This window comes from Taudactylus pleione, unplaced genomic scaffold (assembly GCF_031769625.1).
Source record: "Taudactylus pleione unplaced genomic scaffold, aTauple2 ptg000151l, whole genome shotgun sequence".
Classification (NCBI taxonomy): Eukaryota; Metazoa; Chordata; class Amphibia; order Anura; family Myobatrachidae; genus Taudactylus; species Taudactylus pleione.
Window position 1 is genome coordinate 5,625,133 of NW_028284553.1, and position 10,472 is coordinate 5,635,604.

The 10,472-nt window shown below is 42.8% G+C and overlaps 1 protein-coding gene across 1 annotated transcript; it reads right to left on the minus strand.

Annotated features, from left to right (window-relative positions):
• Nucleotides 1-2,402: 2,402 nt before the first annotated feature.
• Nucleotides 2,403-3,065, minus strand: LOC148522209 (zinc finger BED domain-containing protein 5-like). Its single transcript, XM_088474273.1, has one exon. The coding sequence runs from the start codon at nucleotides 3,063-3,065 to the stop codon at nucleotides 2,403-2,405; it is 663 nt and encodes a 220-aa protein (XP_088330399.1).
• Nucleotides 3,066-10,472: the final 7,407 nt, after the last annotated feature.

The following is a 10,472-nucleotide window of genomic DNA, read 5'->3' on the forward strand; positions in this document are numbered from 1 at the left end:
ATTGTTGCACCTAATTTAGATTTTTAGCATTTTTTTTGTGAATCAATTGTCCTTAAATGCCCTCACAGCACTGCACAGGGACACCCACATTATTAAGCACACATACGTACTAAATAGCAAGACTGCAATTGAGTACCATTGCAGCCTCACGTTCACTTGCACAAGCTCTGACCTTACTCAGAAATTGTTAACTTCCATGCACGCTATGAGATCTCAGGCTGCATATGGCATCACAGTGGTTAATTTACCCATAGTGATCCCCCATGTCTGGACATCTTTAGGGGGTTCCCAGGCATATTTACCAAAAATTCCCATTTTTTTTCGTAAATGGGATGAAGGGTCATTTATAGAATACAGGGATAATTTTCAATTACCTATAGCAGGTGAAAAAAAGTGCAGAGTTGGAGGTTTAGGGGTGCAGGCTTAAAAAATAGCCTGTATTCTTGGGAATGCCCCCTTAAAATTAAATGTGCACAAAAAATGTAAAAAAAAAATAAAAAAAAAAATTGGTACACCCCAAAAACTTTTTCCAAATTTTGGGGTAAAAAAAAATAGGGAAACAAAAGCATAACTAATGGAAATTAATTCTGGTGGGGTCCGCAAGTATGTGGCCGGTGCTTTTTTCATTGCGCAGATTAACAGCAGCTGTATTTTTGCAGAATTTTTAAAATTACCCTTAGGGACTTAAAAATATGCTTACACCCATTTTCATGTACCCCAAATTTGATGGGAACACTTTTAAAAATGAAAAGAAAAACGTAAGTGTTATTCACTTCTTCAATGTCAGGAAAAAACCCCACCTGCCGCATCTATTTAAATAGCTGACTTTCTTCTGCAGGCAAAAACGGGGGTACCCATAGTGATCCCAAAGGTCTGGACATCTTTAGGGTTGGGTCCTACAATTATTTCCCAAAATTCCTGTTTTTTTTCACCGATCCCAATTCGCCGAGTCCCGTTTTCACTGGTTTTAAATTGAATACGGGGATAAAGTGGGCACGTGCCCGATACTTTATCCTAGGAAAAGCTCTGATGTGGCCAGCCACCACACCTGCCCGCCTCCAAAACGGGGTAAGCTGTCAATAAAAATTGACAGCTGCCCCGCTTTGTTGCAAGACCTGTAGCAACGGAGCGCCCATCGCTAGCCGCGTCTGGTGCATGCACACATCGGAGCCGGCTCCGGGGTGTGCATGCACAGTGGCCAAACATCGACCCATTCGCGAGTGGGTCTGAATCAGGCCCACAGTTCCTGGGGCAAATAACTTCTAGAGAAACATTTTTAAAACCCGCTACTGTTCATGGATATTTGATCCAGTCAGCAAATATACAAATCAAAATGGGAGGCAAACATGAAACTAATGAGAGTTGTGGTGTATTATCCTGGCTAATGCCCCGATGCCTTTAGCATAAGTCGGTCATACCTGCAGGAGAAATTTGAGGTTGGACAAATGCCAGAAGGTAAGTACACATTACACCAGGGGTTCTCAAACTGTTTTGCTCTGACATAACATTTTTTACTGGACCGCAGCAACAATGCCCCTATATATTTATAAGTAGCACACTTTTTTGGAGATTGTGACTTTCTCATCAAGAAAAATGAAATATGGATAAAACATGACACTTTTCTTTTTTTATAATAATTATTTATTTTGAATGGTCTGGCAATTATACATCAAGTAAAAACATCAAGCCTGCAAGATAAGTAAATCAAGGCAGACAAAATAATTGTAAAATAGCATGGTGTGTCCTGGTGTAACATGACACTTTTCAAAGACTAGAACATATTTATATAATAATAATAAAACAAAATATTTCTAAGTTAATGAGATGGGTGAGCCTGTAGTGTTGAACACAAATCCTTGGCTTTGTGTGACTCAGATAAAGGCGAATATCATCTTCAACAGCGAGATGGGATCTGTACTTATATTTCAGGAAAGTCAAAGCTGAAAATCCAGCTTCACAAAGGTAAGTAGACGTGAAGGGCATAGGCACCTGCAGTGCAGCAGATGACAGCTCTGGGTATTTCTGTTGAACTGATATCCAGAAGTTTGCAGGAGGTTGTTGAGAGTATCTCAGCTTCAATGTCTCATCATAGGAGAGGTCAATTAATTTTTCATCCAGTGAAAGTGGCAAAAAAGCACTTGCAGTTGCGTTAGCACTGAATGGATTCCTAATCTACCTGTCTGCTTTACGATCCTTCTCCGGAAGTACTGATGAAATTGCTGTATAAGGCTCTCCAAATGCCTGATGATAATAGGTTGCAAATCATGTTTTGGAAGACCATTGTCATGCAAAAAATCATCCAACAAAGGAAATGCTTCAAAATTGCCACTTTTCACACGAGTTTACAACAAGGACAGCTTCTTGATCCAACTTTTAACCTTGTCAGTGGATGAAAAGAACTGTCATTTCTTGTCCTTGGAGGGAGGTACAGTATTTAGTGCATTTAACCATTCAAAAATGTCTGCTAGGTAAGCTAGCATAACAAGCCACTTGGCATCTAAAACATTTTTAGCCAGCAGAGAATCTCTGTCTGAAAGAAAAAAAATGTCTTCCTCCCTAAGCTCAAACAAATGGTTGACCACCTTTCCCCATGATAACCAGTGTACTTCTGTGTGATAAAGTAACTGATTGTGCTCAGCTCCCATCTCCTCACACAAAACTCTAAACAGATGTGCACTTGTTGAACTGGTCTTAATTAAGTTGACTGTGCGAACAGCTTCATCTAGAACTTGTTTTAGAGCAGGTGGCATTTTGTTTGCAACTAGGGTTTGCCTATGTATAATGCAGTGAGTCCAGGCTGCTTCTGGTGCAACAGCTTGCACTCTGGTCACTAGCCCACTGTTGTTTCCAGTCATTGCCTGAACACCGTCACTGCAAAATCCAACACAGCACAGCCATTCCAAGCCATAATCAGTGACAAAAGCATCCAAAAGTGAAAAAAGTTGGCCCCCAGTAGCATTTTGTGGTAGTGGCTGACAGAACAGAAATTCCCCATGTAGTTTTTCATCATTCTCAAATTTTAGTAAGGTCAGCATCTGAGCAACCCCCGACACATCTATTTTCATCAATCTGAATGGCAAAAAATAAAACTTTGCTTAATTTTGATGGTGACTTGCTCTGTCACATCTCTTGCCTTGCTGTGAATCCACCTAGCAACAGTGTCATTAGACAGGGGGATCAAATCAAGCTGAGTAGCAGCACTTTGCTCAAGCATAATAGAAACCATTTATTTGACACAAGGTAGAAAAAAGCTTTCTCCAATGTGCAGTTTACCCATTTTGGCTATCAAGTATGACAACACAAATGAGGCCTTAAGTGATTTCTCATTAAGTGTAGTTGCTGTTTTTAGTACAGTTTTTTGGCTGCATAGTTCCCTTAATTTCCTTTTAAAATAATCAAGTGGTTTGGTTTGCAGAGAACTGTGTTTTGTCTATAGGTGCCTGATCATTTTGGATGGTTTTAAGCTCTCTTTAGCAAGAACTTTGCCAGACACTACACACTGTGTACGTGGTGCTTCCTCCGAGCCAGCCCAAGTAAAACCATATTCCAAATATTTTGGATCATATTTCCGGTTTCTTGCCTTTTTATGGCTACTTGAATCTTTGCTGGCAGCACATCTTTTGCTGCTACTGGCAACCAACTCGCCATCATTGATCTGCTTTCTGCCACTCTTTTGAAGAAAATGGTACATTTCACTCACCGATGTTCAACTGGCGAAGAAAAAACTGCATTTAATGCTCTTTATTTCACTGGTTCTTTTTTGTGCAATCTCATCCCCCCATGTCCATCGTCTTCCTTATAAGATGATGGGCGGGGGTGATGAATGCACGTCATCTTCCTGATATATTTTTATATATGTATTTTATGCTTCCTTATACAAGGGTGGTTTAATAAATAAGGCAACAACCTCTCATTGCATAAATTCATTCAACTCGTTCATATATGTATAATCAATAGTATGGCCTTGGTACAGATTATTTTTTCCACATAGTCCCCATACTTGTCTAAGCATTTGTTCCAATGGTACCAAGGCATCTATCCCGTTATGGAAGAAATCAGTGTAAAACACCTGAAACCAGGACATGACGGCTTAAAGAACTTCACCGTTGGTTGCAAAATGCCTTCCACCCAGGAGCTTCTTCAATGGTCCAAATAGATGGAAAACTCGGTGCAAGGTCAGGGCTATAGGGAGAATGGTCCAGTATTTCCCAATGGCAGCAATGCTCATCTTTAACATCAGTCTTGCCATTATCAAAAGCGGTGCACCAAACCCATACCTGTTTCCGTGACATGCCGTTATCATAGTGCAGAAGTTGGAGAAGAGTTACCACTTCTCATGTGACTCAATGTTTGAACCTGTTTCCCCCAGCCCCGACATCTTACAACTAATGTTTGGAACAGTATGATTGATATGAGGCGCAGTCTAATGGCCATGAAGGAAAACAGTGGCCTACCTGCTCTGGCCTGGTAATAAATTAGAATTAAATAGTGAACATTACAAACATGAGAGGTTTTGTTACCTAACTTATTGTACCACCCTTGTGTAGTTTTATGTCATACAAATATATAAGAAGGATAATGGGCAAGGGGGGGTGAGGCATAAAATGTATGTGCACATCACCCCCCATTGCCCATCATCTTCCTTACATATATTTATATCCATTATCTTTCTTATATAATGGCATACAAATATATAAGAAGGATGATGGACAAGGAGTGGGAGGGGGTAATGCACAAATAAAGTTTATACCTCATAATCCCCCTCCTATTTTATTCCATTATGGGGTACATGTATTAACTGTCAATATGGGGAAGAAGTAGTTGCCCTATTACCATAGCAGGGACAGCACTGTCCCAGGTGGCAGGACTGGCAGCTTCGGGGGCTGCACACGGATTTCTTGTGATGCTTGCATTATCAGTGTGCATGCCCATTGGAGCCAGCTGGTAGTTAGACACAGTGCATCAGTACTAAGCTGATACACTGTGTACTCCGGCAGGAATCACTGGAGGGGGGGTTTCATTCTGGCAGATGAGATGTTCTTGCATCTCATTGTCATTACAGAGGCAAAGCAGGAAGAGTTATAGCAGTACAATCCTTGCCGCTATAATAAATCTGCCCCTATATTACTTATTTATTTTTAAGACCATCATATTTCTTATATGCCATAAAAATATATAAGAATGATGATGGGCATAAAAATCTATAAAATTATGGGCATGGGGGTGAGGTGGTGATGTGTATAAAATGTATACACATTACCCCTCCTTGGCCATCATCTTCCTTATATATTTTTATGGCATAAAAATATATAAGAAAGATGTTGGACATGAAACAAATACAAGGAAGATGGACAATGGGAGTAATGTGCATACATTTTATACATATCACCTTACTTTAAATTATGACCATAGTTCTCCATTTTACTTACTATAAAATAAATGTTCTTGCTTTTTAATATTTAAAGCTGCCACTAGCTGGGGCAGCAGAGAACCAGCTCTGGACCTAGTACTACACAGTAATGCAGACTACGTTGAGGCTCCTTTTATTATGACTGAGACGGGGTGACGTCATAATGCTCGGACGTTGTGATGTCACATGCATGTTAATCACTGTGAAGGAAGGAGGAGCTGGAGGGGGACTGTTGGTGCAAACACCGCTACGGATCATCATAGCAGCGGGCGCCAAGGACACAGGACCGGTCCGAGGTATTTAACCTGGGTGAGTTGTGACCCCATGCTGAGATGGGTGTAACCCATTCTGGGGTCATGACCCACAGTTTGAGAAATGCTGCATTACTCTGTTCCCTTAATTCAAATCCACATTCCTATATGTTAGTTGTTACAGCATTTTTTATATGTTTGCCTTCTATGTAATTCTGGGTATTGTTGTTGCTCTTGAATTCTGACTCTGGGTCAGATTCATTACAGATCGCAATTGCGAATGCAATAACAATTACGCATGCAGTTAAACTGCGATAGTATGCTAATCCATTGCATTCGCTATGCCATTGCAGCACTACACAGGGATGCCCACCATACCTTACACTCTTCCATAATGTTTACCAAGACAGCAAAACCATTGGTATAATTGAGTACCATCGCTGTGTCCTGCACTCTTGTACAAGGTCTGACCATACTCAGGAATTGCTAACTTGATTGCCCGCTATGAGTCCACAAGCTGTGTATGGCATCGCAGTGGATAATTTATGCATGCCCCTGCAATAGCGTTCAAATGTACTGACACATCTGCTTTTCCCCAACCAGTGACTGGCAACTTTTAGCCTGAGGGGGCAAGTCAAGAGCACTGGCCCATAAGTATTGGCCCATCCTTGCATGTTTTTTTATGATAACAGATAAGTCACAAAAGTGCACTTATTGTTTATGAGCTACAACTGCATGATTTCCATTGCCAAACAATGGTATGGTGAAGTCAGATACCATAGAGAAAGTAATTTTTTGCTACATTACCTGCTTTTATACATAGAGGTGGTTCATGTAAGGGTCAAATAGCACTGGCTACTTATAATTTATCACTTAGCACATCTCCCCCAGTTGTACAGTATATATATTTACATAGCAATGTTTCTAGTTGGCACTCAGGACGTCTTGCATAACAAATACAGACCCGCAGTGGTTGTGTCAATGTTTTCGAGCTTTAATTTGTTCTTTCGTCAGTATCCTAAAACATTGACGCATCCACTGCGGGTCTGTATTTCTTATGCAAGATGTCCTGAATGCCGCCTAGAAAAATTGCTATTAGGGGTGTGCACCGGACAATTTTCGTGTTTTGTGCTTGGTTTTGGATCTGGATCTTTCTTCGTGTTTTGGATCTGGATTGGTTTTGCCAAAACCACCCTTCCGTGTTTTGGGTTTAGTGTTTTGTGTTTTGGATCTGTATTTTTTTTTTAAAAAGCATAAAAACAGCTAAAATCACAGAATGTGTTGGTATTTCTGCTCCTATGCTATTATTAACCTCAGTAACCTTAATTTCCACTAATTTCCAGTCTATTCTGAACACCTCACACCTCACAATAGTATTTTTATGTCCAAAAGGTTGCACCGAGGTAGCTGGATGACTATGCTAAGCGACACGAGTGGGCGGCACAAACACGTGACCCACAAAGGAGTGATACTGCAGTGGCAGACAGGATGGCAGTTTGAATAACTAGGCCCCAAACTGTACATAATGCAAAGAAAAAAAGATGTGCAAGATGGAATTGTCCTTGGGCCCTCCCAACCACCGTTATGTTGTATAAACAGGATATGCACACTTTAACAAAGCAATGATTTCACCGCCAGGGTCTGCCACACAACTGTGGCTGAAATGATTGGTTCATTTGGGCCCCCACAATACAAGCTGGCAATTAATCTGTCCCTGCACAAACTGGCTCTACGGAGGCAAGATGTTGTCCTCATCCTCCTCATCCACTGATTCCTCACCCTCTTCAGTGTTATGTACATCCTCATCCTCACAGAGTATTAACTCGTCCCCGCTGGAATCCACAACCACAGGTCCCTCTGTACATTCTGGAGGCTGGAAGAGTTGATAATTCATTTTTATGAACATCATCTTCTCCACATTTTGTGGAAGCAACCTCCTACGCCTTTCACTGACAAGATTCCCGGCTGCCCTAAACACTATTTCGGAGTACACACTGGAGGGGGGGCAACTCAGGTAAAATAGAGCCAGTTTGTACAGGGGCCTCCAAATTGCCTCTTTTACCTGCCAGTACAGGTATGGACTGTCTGACATGCCTACTTGGATGCTGTCACCGATGTAATCCTCCACCATTCTGTCAATGGTGACAGTATCATATGTAGCGACAGTAGACATGTCAGAAATTGTTGCCAGGTCCTTCAGTCCAGACCAGATGTCCAAACTTGGTCCTGCCTGGCCTGCATCACCACCAGCGGGTTGCTTAGGATACCTACGTTTTTTCCTGGCAGCCCCAGTTGTGGGAGAAAATGAAGAAGGAGCTGTTGACGTGTCACGTTCTGCTTCAGCTGACAGTGTTTTCACCAGCAGGTCTTTGCACCTCTGCAGGCTTGTGTCGGCCGGAAAGAGAGACACCATATAGGCTTTAAACCTAGGATCGAGCATGGTGGCCAAAATGTAGTGGTCTGATTTCAACAGATTGACCACCCTGGAATCCTGGCAAAGTGAATGATGGGCTTCATCCACAAGTCCCACATGCCAAGCGGAATTGCTCCATCTTAGCTCCTCCTTTACTTTCTCCAGCTGCTTCTGCAAAAGCCTGATGAGGGGAATGACCTGACTCAAGCTGGCAGTGTCTGAACTGACTTCATGTGTGGCAAGTTCGAAGGGCTGGAGAACCTTGCACAACACGGAAATCATTCTCCACTGCGCTTGAGTCAGGTGCATACCCCCTCCTTTGCCTATGTCATAGGTGGATGTATAGGCTTGAATGGCCTTTTGCTGCTCCTCCATCATCAGAAGCATATAGAGGGTTGAGATCCACCGCGTCACAACCTCTTGCTTCAGGTGATGGTGGGGCAGGTTCAAGAGTGTTTTCTGGTGCTCCAGTCTTTGGCACGCATACACTGAATGGCAAAAGTGGCCAGAAATTTTTTGGGCCACTCAAAGCATCTCCTGCATGCCCCTGTCGCTTTTCAGAAAATTCTGCACCACCAATTTTATTGTGTGAGCGAAACATGGGTCGTGCTGGAATTTGCCCAGATGTATTGCCCGCACAATATTGGTGGTGTTGTCAGATATCACAAATTCCCAGGAGAGTCTAAGTCGGGTAAGCCACTGGGCGATGATTTCCCTCAGTTTCTCTAAGACGTTGTCGGCGGTGTGCCTTTTACTGAAACTGGTGATACACAGCGTAGCCTGCCTTGGAACGAGCTGGCGTTTCTGAGATGCTGCTACTGGTGATGCTGCTGCTGTTGCTGCGTAAGGTGATACATCTACCCAGTGGGCTGTCACAGTCATATAGTCCTTAGTCTGCCATGTTCCATTTGTCCACATGTCCGTGGTTAAGTGGACATTGGGTAAAACCGCATTTTTCAGGACACTGAGGACACTTTTTCTGATGTTTCTGTACAGTCACGGTATCGCCTGCCTAGTGAAGTGGAATCTAGACAGAATTTGGAACCGGGGACACACTACCTCCATCAATTGTCTAAATCCCACTGCACTAATGGCAGATACCGGACGCACGTCTAATACCAACATAGCAGTCAAGGCCTCAGTTATACGTTTTGCTTCAGGATGACTGCTGTCGTACTTCATCCTCCTCGCTAAGGACTGTTGGAGGGTCAATTGTTTAGTAAATGTAGTGGTGTTCCTACTTCCTCTCTGGGATGATGAATGACTCCCAGCAGCAGCGGCAGCAGGAGGCGTAGCAATGCAGGATCCTCCGGAGGAATCCCGGATAGGAGAGTCAGTCATGCCAGTGACATGGCCTGCAGTACTACTTCCGATCCTGACTAAGGAGGAAATTGATGAGGATGGAGTTGACGGTGTGGGTTGCAGGTGCTTGGATACAACAGGACAACGGGATTTAGGTGTCCCTGGAATGCTTACGGTCTTAGCCAAAGTTTCTGAACTTGACAGTAACTTTTTATGAAAGCGCTGCAGGTGCCGTATAAGGGAGGATGTTCCTAGGTGGTTAACATCCCTACCCCTACTTATTTCACCTTTACATATGGTACATATGGCAAGACAGTTGTTGTCTGGATTTTGATAGAAATATTGCCAGACCAAAGAGGTGGAATGTTTGGTCTTCTGCCCAGGCATGACCGTGATGGGCTTTTTCATCCCACGGACAACAACTGTCTCCCCCAGAGCCTGATTTAAACAAACCACATCACCATCATAATTCTCCTCGCCAACTTCCTCCTCAGCGCCAGCTACACCAGTATCCTCATCCTGTTGTTCTTCAACAGTGACATCTTCAATTTGCATAACAGCAAGTGGACAGTGGGTGCTCCTTTCAGCACTTGCAGGGGGTATGCAAATGCTGGAAAGAGCCACCTCTTCCCGTCCAGTGCTGGGAAGGTCAGGCATCACAACCACCACCACACTTGGACTCTCCTTGGGGATTTGTGATATCTTCTTAGAATGCACAGTTCTTCACTGTGCTTTTGCCAGCTTAACTCTTTTGATTTTTTTAGTTGGAGGAGGGCTTCCATAGTCATGTGAAGCTGAACCACTAGTCATGAACATAGGGAAAGACCTTAGCCATTCCTTGCCACTCCGTGTCATAAATGGCATTTTGGCAAGTTTACGTTTCTCTTCAGATGATTTAAATGTTTTTTTCAAGGTCATTTTCCTGAACTTTGTCATTTGGGATTGTATGTGCTCTCTACTATGACATTGGGTATCTGCCTTGGTAGACGACGTTGATGGCATGTTATCGTCTATGTCATGACTAGTGGCAGCAGCTTCAGCACTAGGAGGAAGTGGTTCTTGATCTTTCCCTATTTTATTTTTATTGGAGAAAGTT